The 21,128-nt window shown below is 45.6% G+C and overlaps 1 protein-coding gene across 3 annotated transcripts in view; it reads right to left on the reverse strand.

Moving 5' to 3' along the window:
* sik3 (SIK family kinase 3) overlaps positions 1 to 21,128 on the reverse strand; it is a 31,939-nt gene that overhangs the window by 3,394 nt on the left and 7,417 nt on the right. The window contains exons 2-21 of one of the 3 annotated variants that reach the window (XM_053646792.1): positions 19,606 to 19,722; positions 19,343 to 19,406; positions 18,988 to 19,149; positions 18,408 to 18,532; positions 18,083 to 18,206; positions 16,476 to 16,594; positions 15,968 to 16,078; positions 14,638 to 14,775; positions 14,059 to 14,130; positions 13,846 to 13,955; positions 13,476 to 13,629; positions 13,176 to 13,328; positions 12,708 to 12,781; positions 11,130 to 11,255; positions 2,692 to 2,821; positions 2,312 to 2,431; positions 2,006 to 2,064; positions 1,819 to 1,928; positions 1,446 to 1,716; positions 100 to 547 (exon numbers count right to left, since the gene is read on the reverse strand). In XM_053646792.1, the coding sequence (XP_053502767.1) occupies positions 100 to 547; positions 1,446 to 1,716; positions 1,819 to 1,928; positions 2,006 to 2,064; positions 2,312 to 2,431; positions 2,692 to 2,821; positions 11,130 to 11,255; positions 12,708 to 12,781; positions 13,176 to 13,328; positions 13,476 to 13,629; positions 13,846 to 13,955; positions 14,059 to 14,130; positions 14,638 to 14,775; positions 15,968 to 16,078; positions 16,476 to 16,594; positions 18,083 to 18,206; positions 18,408 to 18,532; positions 18,988 to 19,149; positions 19,343 to 19,406; positions 19,606 to 19,722 (2,787 nt within the window). The remainder of the gene's footprint in view (positions 1 to 99; positions 548 to 1,445; positions 1,717 to 1,818; positions 1,929 to 2,005; positions 2,065 to 2,311; positions 2,432 to 2,691; positions 2,822 to 11,129; positions 11,256 to 12,707; positions 12,782 to 13,175; positions 13,329 to 13,475; positions 13,630 to 13,845; positions 13,956 to 14,058; positions 14,131 to 14,637; positions 14,776 to 15,967; positions 16,079 to 16,475; positions 16,595 to 18,082; positions 18,207 to 18,407; positions 18,533 to 18,987; positions 19,150 to 19,342; positions 19,407 to 19,605; positions 19,723 to 21,128) is intronic. The other 2 variants (XM_053646793.1, XM_053646794.1) reach the window with 2 other exon arrangements.

Genomic DNA, 21,128 nt, shown 5'->3' on the forward strand with positions numbered 1-21,128 from the left:
ATTTCGAACGTTTAAAAGAAAATGGACTCCAAATCATTAACAATTCAATCTTTCTTTCAATAATCAAAAATAAGGTAATAAAAATGAAGATGCACTGACCATGGTTATTACCTGATTGAGCAGCAGATTGTCGGTGTATTCTGGGGGCGGAGGCGGCGGAGGATTGTTGTTGTTATTAGTGGGCATGGCGGGCACAGCAGGCCGCGAGCGTTTGAGCAGGTTAGCAAGGTCATGTGGTGTCAGACGTGGGTCGGCATGGCCAGTTAGTGAGTGCCGTGGTGAGAGCAGGCCCTGCAGTACGGGTGTGACGTGGTGTTGGTGCTGCTGCTGCTGCTGTTGTTGCGCCACGCGGTACTCTAGAGGCGTCGGAGACAGCAGCGCCTGCTGCAGGGCCGACGGGCTGCCGTAAGTGGGGTAACCGTCCAAGCCGGGAACTTTGAGGGATGCCGCCTGGGCGTAGGGGTTGTAGGTGCCTGCGCCTACGTGGGCGCTGAACTGGGCGTGTTCGTATGCCGACGTCGAGCAGTGGAAACGGCCCAGACTGCGGCTGTGGTGAGGAAACAGAAAAGGACCGATATCTGTATCAGACATCGGACGTCATTCTACACATTACACAAGACACCCTGGCTGTCACGTTCGACAATGACGTGTAAACATAATTTGCACATAATGTGCTAGATTAGACTAATTAGTTGACAAACATTCAGTAATGCATCTACGGCAATTTGTATCCAAATCCAATCAAATGTTTGTCTACGATCTCTACTACATCTAAGACCAAAAAAATGACGTCCCAAATCACACTCTACTAAATAGTGATACGTCAGAACCACAGCCTTTCAGCCAATCACTGAACACTCTGTGTGTTTCTCAGACACTCCATTCTATTCTGACACAGGGGGACTAGGTTTTCACTTACACATCCAATCACGGTTGGGCAGGTTTGAGTATGTTTGAGGAAGAAAATTACCACAACCACAGTTCTATCTACCACTTGGGGGTTCTATCTGCAATGTTAACACCAACTGTACCTCTGACACTGAATCCATAATGTCCAAAAACGGGTTCAAAAATAATTATAAAAAAAAAAAAGTCACCTACAAAAAATCTTTGGGAGAAAGAATGCTGACAACAAAGCAACAAAGTACAAACCACTGAGATGACAAAAACAAAGGAGTAAAATAGAAACTTTGACAAAAATTAAAATGATTAAAAAATAAATACATACGAGTAAATTATTAAGTTATATAACAAGCATTGAACGAAAAACTATATTATCCGTATCTGAATGTTAATATGAATAAATGAAATAAAATGAATAGAAGACTGCAATTAGCAGATGAGAAAATAAAGAAGTGAGAGAAAGAAAAAAAAGAAAAGAAAAAAAGAGAGAGTGTCCCGGAATTCCAAGCCCAAGTGTAGACGTCCGTGGTCAGCATTAGCACCTGTGTGTTTCTGCGTTGTCTGCACTCAGCTGCTTCCCCAGTACTCTGTGACACGGCGTTGCTAGGAAACTCTGCCTCTGGGCTCCGCCCCCAAGCTCCACCTCTTGCACCTGGATGGTAACCGGCTGCTGCTGGGCTAACGCGACAGCTGCATGGGTGGGGCAGGGAGGCTGTGGCGGCTGACTGGCCAGGGTCATGCAGGGCAGGGCGGAAGGCGGCGGGCTGCCACCAGAGGATTGGTACAAGTCAGGGGTGTGCTGGAAGGGCCCACCTGGGGGCGGAGCAAAAAAGGGGGCGGGGCAGCTTTCGTTATGTGATCATTAACAGATTTCTCAGACCAGAAATGAATGAGGGAGAAACAATGTGTGTGTACCATGTGCCGGAATCATCCCTTGGCTTCCTGGTGGTGGACTCTGATTGGCTGGGCTGAAGAGGTGGTTGCTGGGATGTGTAGGTGGCGGGCTGGAGGGCTGAATACGCAACCTGAGAGAAAGAAAAACACAACTATAAACATGGTTCTATCTTCCGCTCTAACACAAAGTCACTGTGTGTGTGTTCACCTTTGTAGCTGGTGGGTAAGATGACTGGGCTGGTTTTCTCCGTGTCCCAAAGAAAGGGCCTGCAAAAAACAAGTGTTCATACATTTTATATATACACTATATACTTTGCACATTAACACCCACTATATGTATTAAGTGTATAAAAGAAAGAGAATGGACATCTGATTGGTTACAGTGGTATTTTGATTGGATAAAGAGGTGTTACACTGCAGTCTGATTGGTTACCAGCATTAGGTCTGGTCTCTTGCTGGCTAAAGAAATTACTTAAGGGACAGAGAGAGAGAGTGTGTGTGTGTGTTCATGTACCTGTATTTGCTGGTGTAGGATCTGCTGTTCTTGCTGGTAGAGGATGTGCTGCTGCTGTGTGTGCTCCAGTAGTTTCTCATCCTGTGGAGCAGCATACATCTTCTGCAGCTGCTCACACTCCTACACACACACACACACACACACACACACACACACACACACACACACATTACAAAACGAGTGCAAGAACCCTAGCAGGTTAAAGCACCATTTCTTGTCCAATCATGGTCAGCACAGGGTTGTGGGGGTCAAAATCAAAAATTAATTTTCAAAAAACAAAAAGACTTGAAACATAAAATAAGGATGCAGCCATTCAGGAGAGACTTGTCATTGTAGAGTTCGTCATCACAGTTAAGCTTAAAGCTAAAGGCTTCATGTACCTGCTTGAGCTGTTTGATCTCTAACTGGGCTTTAAAAGCCTGGATCGTCGCCGCTCCATCTGAGAAGCGTCGCACAGGAGAGAAACGCTCCATCGGTAAGTGCAGTGTGTTACAGTCTTTATAGGATGACCTTTGAGACACATACACATTCATTAACAGTTGTACAACTGGGAAATATGCACAAACATCTTAAAAACTTATTTTACTTCAGAAATAACAATTATACATTTTGAGAGATACAGATACACACACACACACACACACACACACACACACACACACACACACACACTACCAGTCAAAAGTTCCCCCACCCCACACACACATTTTAGAATAAGAAGAAAGTCATCAAAACTCTGGAATAACACAAATGTAAGTATGTCGTGATAATAAATCCAAAATAAAGCAAAATAATTTAATATTTTATCATCTTCAAAGTAAGCACCCTTTTTGCCTAGAATTTCCAGAAATGTATTCTTGGCAATTTCTCAACCGATTTCTTGAGGAATTTCCCTGAGATGCTTTTTAAACAGTATTAAAGGCGTTCCCACCAACGCTGGACAATTATTGGCTGCTTTTCTGAATATTTCACTCCGAGTCGTCCGTTTAAAAAAAAATTTTTTTTGTAAATAAAATGTTAGTTTTCTAATGAAAGAAATGAATATGTTGGCACAATTATATTTCTGACTACAACACCGATTTCAAACTTTTAATCATACACCTTCAGATCAAAAGGTTCTTAAGATCATGAGAAACAGGTCAGTAAAGTGTCTCTAAACTTTTGACTGGTAGTGTAAATATATATATAACAGACAGACAGACAGACAGACAGAGACACACACACAAATCAGTTACCCTATACCATACTGACTGATTATTTCAGCAACTAAACTGGTTGGGGCAAACAAAGAAACGAGCAACCCTGAGATGCCATCTAATCATTGCCTTAAGAAGTTCTTCTAATCAACTAAAACAGGTGTGGTGGATTTTGGTTGGAGATTAAACCTGCAGGAAGGTACATCTCAAGGAAGAGGGTTGGTGACCACTGCCCTAGACCAGGGGATCCCAAACATTTCCAGGGCAAGGCCCCCCAAATGGCATTAACATTTGACCGAGGCCCCCCTTTTGCAAAATGTCTTTAAAACAGATTAAAAATACAGACTTCTGAATATATCCCCCTTTGTTGTTTTTTTTTATTAATAATTACATCTTTACATTACATTAGAAATTGATTGTGTGTGTGTGGCTGTCAGAGTGAGAAAGAGAAAACATACTAGTGGGAGGGATGGGCTTGGTGGCTCCGACACAGTTTGTCAAGCCTGGCCAAATTGTTGAGGCCCCTGGGCACCCCCTGGCGGCCCCCACTTTGAAAACCACTGCCCTAGACGAAGCCTATTGATTAGGTGCCCCCTGTACATCATCCTACATCAAAACTGACAAATTAGTTACTCTAGATCAAACTGATCATGTTGTGAACTTATTAATTACCCTAGACCAGGTGTTTCCAATAAAATCTGCAAAGAGCTCAGAGGACACTGGAATTACACAAGTGGGATCCGGCCAGCTTCTGATAGGGTGGAATAAAATCCTGCTGGCACACTCCTCTTTTTTTTTCTTTTTTTTTTTTAAAGATATGGTTGGTCTAGGTACAATAGATTTGAGATACGATCTAAACCAAACTGTCCAGCTAAAAACCTTAGATCAAATCTAATGGTCTAACCTAAATTTGTTACATTAGACCAAATCAAATAATTAATTAACATATTCATTGCTGATCAGTTGCTTACCTTCAACCAAGTGCATTATTTATTCTAGACCAGGGTTCATCAAATCATATGGGATGTTGGGTCCGATCAATTTCCACTCCCAATTTCCTAAGAGTCAGTAATGATGAAGTAGCCTAGCAGTCAGTGTCTGATTATTCCACGCTAAACTGATCAAATAGTTGCCTAACCTAAATTAACTGATGACTTACTGCAGCCTCAAATGGCCAAATAGTTATCCTAAACAACTAGTCACCCAAGACTGAATAGATTCACACAATAAGGCATTTGACATTTAATTTCTAGTGCTAATAATAATAATTAAAGTAACTAAATTAACTAGCCTGCTCGATCAGTTATCCCAGACCTCTCGGTCGGTTATCCTACACCGCTTGGCCGGTTACCCCACACTGCTTGGTCAGTTACCCCTGCACCGCTCAATAAGTTACCCCAGCACCGCTCGGTTGGTGACCCCAGCATCGCTCGGTCGGTGACCCCAGCACCGCTCGGTCGGTTACCCCAGCACCGCTCGGTCAGTTGGTTACCCCAGCACCGCTCGGTCGGTTACCCTACATCGCTTAATCGGTTACCCAAGCCTGCTCGATTAGGTACCCAAGACCACTTGATCAGATACCCTACGCCAGCTCGATCAGTCACCCTAGCCTGCTCCATCTGTCACCCTACACCGTACAATCAGTTACCCTACGCCGCCTCAATCAGTTACCCTACGCCGGCTCGATCTGTCACCCTGGCCTGCTCCATCTGTCACCCTACACCGCACGATCAGTTACCCTACGCCACCTCAATCAGTTATCCTATGCCGGTTCGATCAGTTACCCTACACCGCGTTACTCCAGAACGCTCGGTCAGTCACCTCAGCCGGCTCGGTCGGTTACCCTACACCGCTCGGCCGGTCATCCCCACACCGCTCGATCAGTTACCCTACACCGCTCGATCTGTTACCCTACAACGCTCGGTTGATTACCCTTGCACCGCTCGGTCGGTTACCCTAACCTGCTTAATCAGTTACCCCAGACCGCTTGATCAGGTACCCTACGCCGGCTCGATCGGTTACCCTAGCTTACTCGATTAATACTCCAGACGGCTTGATCAGTTACCCTACACCACATTACACCAGACGGCTTGATCAGTCACCCTAACCTGCTCGATCATTCACCCTACATGGCAAAATCAGTCACCCCAAACCGCTCGATCAGTCACCCTAGCCTGCTCGATCAGTCACCCCAGACGGCTCGATCAGCTACCCCAGCCCACTCGATCAGCCACCCTAGCCCGCTCAATCAGCTACCCTAGCCCGCTCGATCAGCTACCCTACACGGCAAAATCAGTTACCCTACACTGCTCAATCAGTCACCCCAGACTGCTCGATCAGTCACCCCAGACCGCTCGATCAATTACCGTAGCCCGCTCGATCAGTTACCCTACACCGCATTACTCCAGAACGCTCGGTCAGTCACCTCAGCCGGCTCGGTCGGTTACCCTACACCGCTCGGCCGGTCATCCCCACACCGCTCGATCAGTTACCCTACACCGCTCGATCTGTTACCCTACAACGCTCGGTTGATTACCCTTGCACCGCTCGGTCGGTTACCCTAGCCTGCTTAATCAGTTACCCCAGACCGCTTGATCAGGTACCCTACGCCGGCTCGATCGGTTACCCTAGCTTACTCGATTAATACTCCAGACGGCTTGATCAGTTACCCTACACCACATTACACCAGACGGCTTGATCAGTCACCCTAACCTGCTCGATCATTCACCCTACATGGCAAAATCAGTCACCCCAAACCGCTCGATCAGTCACCCTAGCCTGCTCGATCAGTCACCCCAGACGGCTCGATCAGCTACCCCAGCCCACTCGATCAGCCACCCTAGCCCGCTCAATCAGCTACCCTAGCCCGCTCGATCAGCTACCCTACACGGCAAAATCAGTTACCCTACACTGCTCAATCAGTCACCCCAGACTGCTCGATCAGTCACCCCAGACCGCTCGATCAATTACCGTAGCCCGCTCGATCAGATACCCTAGCCCGCTCGATCAGCTACCCTACACTGCATTACTCCAGACGGCTCGATCAGCTACCCCAGCCCACTCAATCAGCCACCCTAGCCCGCTCGATCAGCTACCCTACACCACTTTACTCCAGACGGCTCGATCAGTTACCCTACACCGCGTTATTCCAGACGGCTCGATCAGTTACCTCAGCCCACTCAATCAGCCACCCCAGCCCACTCGATCAGCCACCCTAGCCCGCTCGATCAGCTACCCTTCACCACGTTACTCCAGACGGCTCGATCAGTTACCCTACACCGCGTTACTCCAGACAGCTCGATCAGCCACCCCAGCCCGCTCGATCAGCCACCCTAGCCCGCTCGATCAGCTACCCTAGCCCGCTCGATCAGCTACCCTACACGACATTACTCCAGACGGCTCGATCAGTTACCCTACATCGACCCGCTCAATCAGTTACCCTAGCCCGCTCGATCAGCTACCCTACACCACATTACTCCAGACGGCTCGATCAGTTACCCTACATCGACCCGCTCAATCAGTTACCCTAGCCCGCTCGATCAGCTACCCTACACCGCGTTACTCCAGACAGCTCGATCAGTTACCCCAGCCTGCTCGATCAGCTATCCTTGCCCGCAGGATCAGTCACCCCAGACCGCTCGATCAGTCACCCCAGACTGCTCGATCAATTACCCTAGCCCGCTCGATCAGTTACCCTACACCGCGTTACTCCAGACGGCTCGATCAGTTACCCCAGACGGCTCGATCAGCTACCCTAGCCCGCTCGATCAGATACCCTAGCCCGCTCGATCAGTTACCCTACACTGCGTTACTCCAGCCCGCTCGATCAGCCACCCCAGCCCGCTCGATCAGCCACCCTAGCCCGCTGGATCAGCTACCCTACACCACGTTACTCCAGACGGCTCGATCAGCTACCCTACACCGCGTTACTCCAGACAGCTCGATCAGTTACCCCAGCCCGCTCGATCAGCTATCCTTGCCCGCTCGATCAGCTACCCTACACCACGTTACTCCAGACGGCTCGATCAGCTACCCTACACCACGTTACTCCAGACAGCTCGATCAGCCACCCCAGCCCACTCGATCAGCCACCCTAGCCCGCTCGATCAGCCACCCTAGCCCGCTCGATCAACTACCCTACACCACGTTACTCCAGACGGCTCGATCAGTTACCCTACACCGCGTTACTCCAGACGGCTCGATCAGTTACCCCAGCCCACTCAATCAGCCACCCTAGCCCGCTCGATCAGCCACCCTAGCCCGCTCGATCAGTTACCCTACATCGACCCGCTCAATCGGTTAGCCGACACCGCGTTACTCCAGACAGCTCGATCAGTTACCCCAGCCCGCTCAATCAGCTACCCTTGCCCGCTCGACCAGTTACCCTACACCACGTTACTCCAGACAGCTCGATCAGTTACCCCAGCCCGCTCAATCAGCTACCCTTGCCCGCAGGATCAGCTATCCTAGCCCGCTCGACCAGTTACCCTACACCACGTTACTCCAGATGGCTCGATCAGTTACCCTACACCGACCCGCTCAATCAGTTACCCTACACCACGTTACTCCAGACGGCTTGATCAGTTACCCTACACCACATTACTATAGACGGCTTGATCAGTTACCCTAGCCCGCTCGATCAGCTACCCCAAACCACTCGTTCAACTACCCTACCCGTTACTCCAGATGGCTCAATCAGTTACCCTACACCACGTTACTCCAGACAGCTCGATCAGTTACCCTATACCACGTTACTCCAGACGGCTCGATCAGCTACCCTAGCCCGCTCGATCAGCTACCCTTGCCCGCAGGATCAGCTATCCTAGCCCGCTCGACCAGTTACCCTAAACCACGTTACTCCAGATGGCTCGATCAGTTACCCTACACCGACCCGCTCAATCAGTTACCCTAGCCCGCTCGATCAGTTACCCTACACCACGTTACTCCAGACGGCTTGATCAGTTACCCTACACCACATTACTATAGACGGCTTGATCAGTTACCCTAGCCCGCTCGATCAGCTACCCCAAACCACTCGTTCAACTACCCTACCCGTTACTCCAGATGGCTCAATCAGTTACCCTACACCACGTTACTCCAGACAGCTCGATCAGTTACCCTATACCACGTTACTCCAGACGGCTCGATCAGCTACCCTAGCCCGCTCGATCAGCTACCCTTGCCCGCAGGATCAGCTATCCTAGCCCGCTCGACCAGTTACCCTAAACCACGTTACTCCAGATGGCTCGATCAGTTACCCTACACCGACCCGCTCAATCAGTTACCCTAGCCCGCTCGATCAGTTACCCTACACCACGTTACTCCAGACGGCTTGATCAGTTACCCTACACCACATTACTATAGACGGCTTGATCAGTTACCCTAGCCCGCTCGATCAGCTACCCTAACCCGCTCGATCAGCTACCCCAAACCACTCGTTCAACTACCCTACCCGTTACTCCAGATGGCTCAATCAGTTACCCTACACCACGTTACTCCAGACAGCTCGATCAGTTACCCTATACCACGTTACTCCAGACGGCTCGATCAGCTACCCTAGCCCGCTCGATCAGCTACCCTACACCACGTTACTCCAGACGGCTCGATCAGTTACCCTACACCACATTACTATAGACGGCTTGATCAGTTACCCTAGCCCGCTCGATCAGCAACACTAGCCCGCTCAACCAGTTACCCTACACCACATTACTATAGACGGCTTGATCAGTTACCCTAGCCCGCTCGATCAGCTACCCTAACCCGCTCAATCAGCTACCCCAAACCACTCGTTCAACTACCCTACCCGTTACTCCAGATGGCTCAATCAGTTACCCTACACCACGTTACTCCAGACAGCTCGATCAGTTACCCTACACCGCGTTACTCCAGACAGCTCGATCAGTTACCCTACACCACGTTACTCCAGACAGCTCGATCGGTTACCCTACACCGTGTTACTCCAGACAGCTCGATCAGCCACCCCAGCCCACTCGATCAGCCACCCTAGCCCGCTCGATCAGCTACCCTACACCACGTTACTCCAGACGGCTCGATCAGTTACCCTACACCACGTTACTCCAGACAGCTCGATCGGTTACCCTACACCGTGTTACTCCAGACAGCTCGATCAGCCACCCCAGCCCACTCGATCAGCCACCCTAGCCCGCTCGATCAGCCACCCTACACCACGTTACTCCAGACGGCTCGATCAGTTACCCTACACCACGTTACTCCAGACGGCTCGATCAGTTACCCTACAACACGTTACTCCAGACGACTCGATCAGCTACCCTAGCCAGTTCGATCAGCTACCCTACACCACGTTACTCCAGACGGCTTGATCAGTTACCCTACACCACATTACTATAGACGGCTTGATCAGTTACCCTAGCCCGCTCGATCAGCTACCCTAACCCGCTCGATCAGCTACCCCAAACCACTCGTTCAACTAACCTACCCGTTACTCCAGATGGCTCAATCAGTTACCCTACACCACATTACTCCAGACAGCTCGATCAGTTACCCTATACCATGTTACTCCAGACAGCTCGATCAACTACCCTAGCCCGCTCGATCAGCTACCCTACACCACGTTAGTCCAGACGGCTCGATCAGTTCCCCTATACCACATTACTCCAGACGGCTCGATCAGTTATCCTATACCACGTTACTCCAGACGGCTCGATCAGTTACCCTATAACACGTTACTCCAGACGACTTGATCAGCTACCCTACCCAGTTCGATCAGCTACCCTACACCACGTTAATCCAGACGGCTCGATCAGTTACCCTACACCACATTACTCCAGACGGCTCGATCAGTTACCCTAGTCAGCTCAATCTGTTACCCTAGCCTGCTCGATCAGTTACCGTACACTGCTCGATCAGTTACCCCAGACCACTCGATCGCTTGCCCCAGACCACTTGGTCAGTTACCCTAACCTGCTTGATCACTTAGCCCAGACCGCTCGATCAGTTATCCAAGACTGCTTGTTCGGTTAATTACCCCAGACTGCTCGATCAGTTACCCTAGATAGCTTGATTAATTACCCTAGAGAGTTAATTACCCTTCATAAACTAAGCTTGATTAGTTACCCTTAAGTGCTTCAATTCTGCCCCAAACCTGGTCAATACCTTAGCCTAAATCCACTCATTTGACAAATTACAATATTTTTTACCCTAGATTAAGAAATCAGTGTTTCAGACTTGTTAATTAGTTGACTAGCCAAAACAGATTTGTAATCCTAGACTATGCAATTATAATAAATCAGTCTTTGAGGTATTTACTGTACTAAGTGACAATGGCACAGTGATAAGTCATAATAAGGTCATAACAATAACGTCATGCAGGTCATGCAGCACTCGGGTCATCCATGTCCAGTGTGAGCCCCACACACACAGACAGAGTCACACAGTGTGTGTGTGTGTGTGTGTGTGAGAGAGACTGGAGCTGGAGTTCACAAAAGAGGTCAGGCAAAGGTCAAAGGTCAAACCAAAAGACATGCATCTTACTCACGCTCTCAGTCCAAAGCCCTAACACACTCCCACTGTGAGTCGCTTCAATGCTGTTGTGTGTGTGTGTGTATGTCTGCGTGTGTGCGTGAGAGTGTGTGTTCTCTCACCGTGAGTGCTCGGGGGTCCAGCCCCTTGTGCGTGCTCTCTGAATGTCGTTTGAGAGCTCAGTGGAGGTGTAGCTCGAGCTCGCTGCGTTGTGCGTTGTGTGTCGCTTGGAGCTGTTCGCCAAGTACCTGTGCCGTGGGAGTGAAGGGGAGGGGGCGGGTCAAAGACAGGAAGCAGCACGAATCAGCTCTCTGATTGGCCGCCTCTCTGACAGGTCCGATTTGAAGACAGGATGTGTCCTTTGCGTTTTGTTTTGGATGCTCAATGCTATTAACATTATGCAAAGCTTAGTCAGAAGCGAAGCCAGTTCTTTTGTTTGTTTGGTTTTAGCAACAGAGATTTTTGGAGAATTTAGAATTTTGAAATTAGATTTTATGACAAGCCCAAACTCATTAGGATTAGGGATGAGAAAGAGAGAGAGAAAGAAAGGGTGGGGGAAGAGGGATAGCGAAGGGAATGGTGCCCCCAGTGGCAGAAAGCAGTGCTGCAGCCTTTAGTACGCACCCTGCACCCGACGACACCCAGCACAGCGAGCAGCTCCCACACACCAAAACACACACACACACACACACACACACACACACACACACACACACACACAAGCAGCAGAGAAGCGCTGTAAGCCACAAGGGCACACACACACAGCTCCTAAACACTACGACACACACACAAACAATCCTACACATAGCCTGTGTATGTCCACACTTCACCACTTTCAATTTGTGTATGAAAATTTGTGCGCAGCCGTGTGCCGATATTACATTTTCATATCCTGAAAACAAATTAACGGTATTCCGTTCTATATATAAACACATTCTGTCCTCCATCTTTCTTCTGGAATACAGAATTCCACAGAGGACAAGAACAGAAACGGATATTAGCAGGGATATTGACATGGCCAAGATAACAGGACTGGGTGTAGTAAATATCACGGTACAACTAATCATCAGCACACGGCTTGTTTTTTTTTGTGTGTGCGCAAGTCAGGTACAGAATCTTTATTTTTTTAAAGAACAAGAAGTGACATATTACAAAGGCTCCAACAGTGAGCATTATTAGTGCAGTAAATTAATATTTTGAAAGTTGTGCCGTGTGGAATTGTGTTTGCCGTGTGTAATATGGGTCCTGAATGTTCTAAAGCCGTGGAAATAAAGTAATTCTGGGCGAGTAAAATTTTTTTTTTACGCTCGAGCCCAAAGAATCCAGATTCTTCCTTCAGAGCTTTTAGGACAAGATTCAACACTGTTTTAGTAGTTTAATTAATTCGAAAATCATTATTAAACCTAAAATCATTCTTAAAATTCACCAACCACACAGACAAAAATGAATTCTGTTTCAATTAAATAATTAAAACAACCAAATTCTAATGAATTTTTTTTCTTCTAAAATTCACCTAAAATAAAATCATTCTAAAATGTAAATATCCAACAACCTAAAATTTCCCTACTCTTAAATAACTTCTGTTATTTAATATGTAAATTTAAATATTTTTTTCTAGTGAATTGTGTCCCAGCAAGCAGATTTGCAGGAAGAGATCTGGAGCAACAAGCCGATCATTTCTCTCTCACACACAAGCTCACCTCTGCACTGCCTCTGGGTCCGGCTCTCCGTCTGACCCCTCCTCATCCACGGGAGCGACGGCTGGAATCGGATGCTGGAGAAATTTTTTTTTAAGAAATCGCATTTCTCTGATAAGATACCAACACGATACTCTACATGAAACTTGCTGCCTGTAGTCAATTTTTTTTAAATGATCGAATTATTACAGTATATCCTTTGTTTGTTTTATACACTCCACACGGGGAAAACTTTAATACACACAAAATTCTGAACCTATCATGGACAAATTCAAACCCTAACATACACTTAATACTGAGCAGGTGCAGAGTGCACTTTGATGTTTCTCTCCTCGTGAATATTCATTTGACAAATAAATATGCATTTGGTGAGAATTGTAATATTCAATTGTTTTGTGATATAAAAACAATTCGTGGTAATGGATTAGGATTTGGGGCTGTATATGTGGGGTGACACAAACACACACTCACAGGGCTGGTGACGAGCGGTGACTGGCCGCGTGGCCTCTTGAGCATCTGCTGTGCGTGAAGCTGGATGTTTGCGCCTCCGTCTGAGGCCCTGCGACCCAGCGGACCCATCCCATTCAACAACTGCAGAGTCGGGGGCTGAAGGAGGGACTGCTCCTATACACACACACACACACACACACACACACACACACGCACAGATAGCCGGAAAAAAGGAGGCAGATGAAGAAAAATAGCATTTGGTCATCACAAATGGTTAAAAGAAGTTGCACATACACACACACACACAAAGGCGTGTGTTACCTTGTACTCGAGCTGCTGTGTGGGTTGCAGGCTCTGGGTGGGCATGAAGGTAGGTGTGTGTGTGATGGTGGGGGGCAGCTGGGGGAATGGAGCCTGAGGAGGGGCGCGCACAAACCCTGGAGGTAACTTCAGCTCCTCCTGCATCATCTCAGTCCTGGGACACACACATCTAGATCAATACACTTATCACATGATCTGCTGTTCAATGCTACCTATCCATACATGCAATAAAAAAAATTATATATACACACACACACACACACACACATATACATATATGTATATATATATATATATATATATATATATATATATATAGAGAGAGAGAGAGAGAGAGACACACACACACACACACACACAGTGTGTATACCTGGGGTCCGGCACGCCAACAGTGTGGCGTCTCATAGACAGATAGCGCGCCATTGCTTCTGGACTCGGCTCCTCCCCTTCATCACTATCCAACGCCATCGTTCCATCAGGCTGCGCACGCGCACACACACACACACACACACACACACACTGATAGTTAAATGTGTTTTCATGATGTGTTACTGGAGGAGGTTTCGGACGCAGAAACACTCACCTCCACAATCTGGTTCTCAGGATTTATGAGCTGGACATGAGGCACGGTCATGCTAACGGTGTTAGCTTGATCCTGAAATAAGAAGACAGAGGGAGTGTTTGTGACTAAAACTTTTACACTGAAATCACTTCATCTCAATTCTCCCAACATAAAGACTGCCCCAGCTGTTCCAAAGCTCCTAATTTCTTAGAAATGAAAACATTAAAACAGTAGTCTAATATCAGAACAAGTGTTCTGGGGCTTCGCTTGAGTTAAAAGAGCCCCCAATTTACTGCGTAACAGATTATGGGCACATTCACAGCATCGCCTTAATCTTGATGTTTAGGATTTCTGTTCCTGTCATTAGTTGTTTAATAATAATAATAATAATAATAATAATAACAATAAAACATTTTAATTCTGTTGCACTACACAAGATGCAGCTCAAACTGAGATCAAAAGCTGCTTTGAGGGCGTCATAAATATTCATTTCAAGAGGATAAACTTGAATATTTATGAGGCAGCCTTGTAAAAATGAATATTCATAAGACTGGCTCTTGAAACTATCCATTAGGTCTGATGTCGCACCATGGAGCGCACCTGCACAGCGTTGAGGGGGTAGCCGATGGGGCGAGGGGTAGCGGGTGGAGCCACGCGCAGGGTTTTGTGCCTCTTCAGTCTGTCCAAAAGCAGACTGTAGATGGCGCTGTAGTGATCGTACGCATCTGTGTGCAGTGACTAAAGAGCACACACACAGAAAGAGAGAGAGAGAGAGGGGAAGAGAGAGAGATGTACAGTAACTATGTGGATAGTATGTACAGTGTCAAGAGGTGAACACGCAAGATCTGGAAGTACAATATTATCCCTGATGGCCGTAGTTAATTTAATTATTAGTGATTGTGTATACAAACTTTACAAGACCCACCACTTAAGTAACTGTTTAAGCCATATAATCAGTTTAGAAATGAAAACAAAAGCCCCAGTCCTTGAATGCAACAAATCAGAAATATCTCTGTAACCATGGCAACAGCAAAGCATTGACTGTAAGTATCTTTTAAGCATAAGATGTGGTGTGCTGGACAGTGGGTGACTTCGCCATGAGCCGAGCTCAAAGTTAGCTACAGAATAAGTTCATTTTCACACAGGAAAGTCACTCATGACACGCAATCTCTTGTGGGCATGCACAGTCCAACTTTCTTAGTCCTGTTTTTGTTTTGTTTTTTCCACACAGAATTTAGATGAGAAACTACAGAAGCTGTATACATGATGTGCTCTGCTTCATTGCCAGATTACGGAAAAAAAGCAGACCGTACTGGCTACATACTCTCACCAGAGGCACTAACGATCCCTGCTACTACTTCTTTCCAAGCTTCATTTTTCTTCCTAATGAGGTCGTATATGACATGATGGAGGAGGGTGTATGACGTTGAAATAAAAAAAAACAATGAAAAATTCCAGGAACTTCACTGAAGATCTGTCCAGAAGAATCAAACAAAGTATATGCACACATTATTTCTTCTTTTTTCTCTTTAGTCAAACAGTAAAGGGGAACTAACTGCAGGTTGGAAAAAAAAAATTTGTGAGTGGGGAACTGAAGAAACGTCGGAGCACATGCACCAGTACTAGCAGCGCACATACAGAGCAACTGAACGATCATCTGTAGCTGTGATGATGGAAGACAAATACAACATACACTACACACCAAAATAATTACTGTGGAACTAAAATGGGAAGCACATGCACAGACTCTGTAGAAACAAGCTGAATGTGGGGCAACATTTATTTGATGGCAAATTTCCATCCTACACAGCCGGCAGCTTTGGTCTGACATCTTAAACTTTCTATGAACATTTTTTGGGCGTTTTAATTTGAAACGGCAAATCAGCTCTATAATGATTTCTACTACCTGTGTATGTGTGGATATGTTTACCTGTAAAGTGCGCTCTCGGTCCAGTCCCATGTCGGACATGGCCATGAGAACCTGCTCGTTAATCAGCGCTGTCTCCCTCTCGGTCTTCACCTGCTCACACTCGGCTATCAACTAACACACACACACGCTATGTATTTCACTGGTCAAACATTTTTCACATTTTCATATTATATAACATAACAGTATCTAATATTTTTACGTATATGGGGGAAAAAAAAAAAAAAAAAAAAAGAACACTTCTACTACTCATTTGAATTGCCTAACTTGTTCAGCTACATAACCTGAGTCCCTTAATGTAGTACAATGAGCATGTAGAGTAAACAGAAAGGATGTTTACGTGGTCCTATAACACATAAGAATGTAAAATCTTGCTAAATATCTGGCAAGAATTTTAAGATTGTATGTGACACAAGCACAAAAAGTTTCTAATGTTCACTGCCTAATATTAAAAGTCAAAATATCTTTTAAACACAGCTCTATAACGTGTGTGTGTGTGTGCGTGCCTCACCCTGTCGAAGTCGGGGTCTGGGTCTCCCTGTCTCATCCACTTGTTCTTGCAGATCTGCTCCATGGTGAGCCTGCGGCTCGGCTCCAATACTAACATATGCCTGATTAGATACTCGCAGTCTGGATCACACACACACACACACACAATATCAGAGCCAAGAGTAAGACCAAGTTGCAGCCACACTAGCAAGTCAGCCTTGAATTAGCTTTTTAGCTGTGGCTAGTGTGCAATTTAATTTTCCTGAATTAATTTAAGGCTAATAACGTATTTAGGGGCAATACTACATATTAACAATACTACGTAAACTAATACTACATAAACAATTTTTTTTTTTTCAAATTAAAACATACAAAGAAACGACAGTAATGGCATCCAATCCATGGAGTAAGACTCTCTATTATGGAGTCACTTGGAGTCAGATTAGTCAGTAAGTATTACATAGGAATCTACAAAATTAGTGCTTCCTCCATATTGAAACGTCTGTGCTGTAAGATGAAGTATCACTGTTTCAGAGACCAAGCAGCTGTGCTACTGGTCAACGATGCAAATTCACCTGTCACAGCTGGCAACAGATAAACAAAGATGTACGCAAAGATTCGCTCATGAAATTTAGTTAGGAGGTTCATGATCAATCATTTCACTTGATCGGATTTTCACAAAATCAGCTTTGGGTTCCAGTAAAAGTAATCAATAGGTCATCATTTTACAAGTCGGAGTTTCAAAAAGTATTACAAAAGCCAGAGTTTCTGACTAGTTAAAGTGTTTTTTCATTTCATAATGAAGGTAGGACAGTTTCCATAGTCAAAGGTGGAAAATCCAAAAAAACAAAAAACAAGACTTTTTTTTTTCCAAGATGACATAGCCATTTAGTCATTCGAGGACAATGTAAAGGCACAGTGACAATGGAAATTGGGGGGGGGGGGACCACAACATTTACCTCAGACGTAAATTCTTATAAAAAGCCCCAATATTACCAAAATATCCACTTTAATGGCTAAGTTTCCGCTTGCTAATCATTTAAAGACAATGTAAAGTGCAAAGTGATAACAGGAATGAGATCAAATTATCAGGAATTATCGATGTTTACCTCAGATTTCTTAGTAAAATGCTAACAAAAGACTTCATCACACCAAAATAATTTTAGCTAGCTGAAACTTAGCCATTAAGTTATTTAAGAACAACGTAAAGGCACAGTGGCCATGGAAATTAGACAAAAGTGTCAACATTTACCTCAGATGTATTGTTAAATTGTTAGGAAAAGTCTCCATATGACTGAAATTACAATTTTAGTTAGCTAATACGTAGCCAAACTGTTTATAATGACAAGGAAGAGGCAGAGTGACGGTGAAAATGAAACAAAAGTGTCAGGAATATCAACATTTACCTCAGATGTGTTGGTAAAGTGCTCGTTACAACCAAAAAATAACAATATTAGTTAGCTTGAACGATTATAAGAGCAATGAAAAGGCACAGTGATGGTGGAAATGAAAGAAAACTGTCAGGAATATCAATGTTTACCTCAGATTTCTAGGTAAAATGCTAAGAAAAGCCTCCAATACAAACATTTGGACTTTTACATGGTGAATATCAGAACTGAAAGTGTGTACCTGTGGACATGAAGAACGGGATGCGGAACTTGCCGCTGAGAACACGGGCACGAAGGTTCTGCAGGGTGCTGCCGTCGAACGGGAGAGCGCCGCACACAAGCACATACAACACCACACCTAAGCTCTGTACACACACATACATGCACGCACACATGCGCAAACACACACAAGATTCAGTCAGGTGACCAATCAAAACAAAGCTACCTCACATCACCAAATGCTGTTGTGCTCAAGCTAATTGTTTGGTAGCGTATGGTAGGGTGTCTGTGTGTGTGTGTGTGTGTGTGTGTGTGTGTGTGTGTGTGTGTGTGTGTGTGTGTTCTACCCAGATGTCCACTTTGGGCCCGTCATATTCTTTGCCCTCGAACAGTTCTGGAGCAGCGTATGGAGGACTTCCACACCATGTCTTTAACAACTGTCCCCGAGAGAACAGATTACTGAAGCCAAAGTCTACAGAGAGAGAGAAAGAAAGAGAGAGAGAGAAAAAGAGAGAGAGAGAGAGAGAGAGAGAGAGAGAGAGAGAGAGACTGATATAAGTTTATAGGTACTTGTTTTGTGTAGTTAATTCTTTTCATTCCTCTTAAAGGTCATTGTTACATTCCTCTCTGTTCCTCCGCCCGTCTCTCTCCACGCCCATCTGTCTTGCGATATCTTTGGGGTTTTTTTTGTACACTTCTGTCTATTTGTCTAACTGTCTTTCTGTCCCACATCTGTCTGTCTCCCCATTTGTCTCTCTCTCCCCATCTGTCTCTCTCCCCATCTGTTTTTCTGTACACCCCAATCTGACTGTCTTACTGTTTTTCTGTCTCTGATCGTCTGTGTCCCCTTCTGCCTGTCTGACTGATCTGGAATCTTCATGCCCCTTCATCGTTCCACCCGTGTTGCCCCGCCCCTTTTTCTCCGACCTGCGATTTTGATGTTAAGGTTGTGGTCCAGCAGCAGGTTCTCGGCCTTCAGGTCTCGGTGGACGATGTTTCTGCAGTGACAGAAGTGGACAGCTGCCACGATCTGTTTGAACTTTCGCCGCGCGTCTTTCTCCGCCATGCGCCCATGAGCCACCAGGTGATCTGATCACACACACCACAAAAACATCTTCAATGCCAAGGAGCTCATTCTGACTTGCCAGCTATCTAAGCGTTTATCAGCCACGGGCCTCTGGCTGTGTCCTAAAACAGTAAGCTACATAGGTAGTGTACAATCTATCCACAGAACAGTAGTGTTCTGTTTGGGATGAAGCCACAGAGAGACCGGGACACTCACCAAAAATCTCTCCACCACTGGCGTATTCAGTTACTAAATAAATCATCCTCTCTGTCTCCATCACCTGGAGTGGAGAAAACACACACACACACACACACACACACACACACACACACACACACACACACACAGAGTTTAATCTGTTTAACTTTGGACTCCTTTTTCCTCCCTCATTCAATCCAAGTTCAATTTCACATCAATATTATCTTTTGAAAGCTTTATTTTTATCCTGTGGTGGACCAATGGGACGAGAGATTAGGAACCTGGTAGAGGCGAATGATGTGCGGGTGTCGCAGCATCTTCATGATCTGCACCTCCCTGAAGATCTTCTTCAGATTGTCGTCATCTAGCTGCGTCTTGTCCACGATTTTAATCGCCACCTGAGACACGGAGAAAGACAGCGAAAGAGAGAGTGTACAGATTACATTAAGTTCAATTCTCCCAACACTACGAATCTTCAGAATCACCTCAAAAGCACGTGTGCGTGTTCTCCTGTGGTATTTTAAGCCACTACAGGTGGGCGATCACGCTGGCACACATCCAGTGGCGGCGCTGATATCATCACATAGCTTGTGGGACAAACATCTGGATACAAACACACCAGCATAGCACGCGGTAGAGGTGGAATGTGTGATAAAGCGGGGAAAAAGGCAAGTAAAAGAAAATAAAAGAAAGTTAGATTCCCGACATAAGATCGGGTATCGCGGTTTTCCATAATACCACCGTGTTCCTGTTTCCAACGTTAAACAATCAGTCACATCAAACTGTTGTCGTGGAAACTAAATTAAAAGATTCATTTAAAAGGAATGTGATGCAACGAAAAACTGAAACCTCACGAATTCAACTGACATAAAGATTCATATCGTTCCTATAATACTTTCCAAAAGGACTATATACGTTGAATCGTTGAGGCTGAACCCAATGCTACTTTTTATTCTGGTTTTTTTCTCTCCCAGTATTTTTGGCTGGCTAGTTAGCTAACAGACTCTGACTGGTTAGCACCGAGGCATTAAATCTTCATTAAGTACTATTTTAAGAACGTTTATTAGGCTTGTGAGATGGTGTGCAGTATGACATGTTTCCGTTTTCTTCATTTTAAGCCCTTTTGCGAGCGAAGCCATTCATAGCTTTATCTGTTTGGCAGCAAGACGAGCTAAGATAAGCTGATGTTTTGTTGCTCTGCTCAGATGTCAGACAGAGGGCTATTAAGTACAGAGTACAGTTTCCCCGTCGTCAACATGTAGGATACAAAACAAGCTAAAAGGTAACGCGTTAAGAAATCCAACAATGTATTTTTGTCGATCTTAAAGCTACAGACACGTTTTTCCAACATTTAAATCGTCCAACTTGACAGTTGGACTCTATCTGCGATTTCGGATACTATCATTAATATTGTGTAACTAATAAGAACTTCAAATACATGCACACTTTTAGCTACAATTTAAACCTCCACATGGATTACTAGTCTTCTTCTTCTTACTATTACTCTTATTAATTAGGGGCCAATGACCAAAGGTGGACGAGGCAGAGTTGGATGTACATTTACAATAACTACTACGCAGCACAACGTCATAGAAAAGTGATTCCATGTTCCTCCGATTCTTTCGGTCATGCCGAGTCCATCGGATACCGCGATGTTAAATCTCCATAACTGCCATTTTGGATTTTCTGCCGTTATACTTTCGTCGACTTCTCCTAGATAGAAGACAAAAAGTTGGATAACTGCATCTTGATACCAACTCAAAAACGTTTCGCTGATAGTCCCAGTACCTTGTGGTCTTCCTCT

The sequence above is a fragment of the Ictalurus furcatus genome, chromosome 17 (genome assembly GCF_023375685.1).
Source record: "Ictalurus furcatus strain D&B chromosome 17, Billie_1.0, whole genome shotgun sequence".
NCBI lineage: Eukaryota > Metazoa > Chordata > Actinopteri > Siluriformes > Ictaluridae > Ictalurus > Ictalurus furcatus.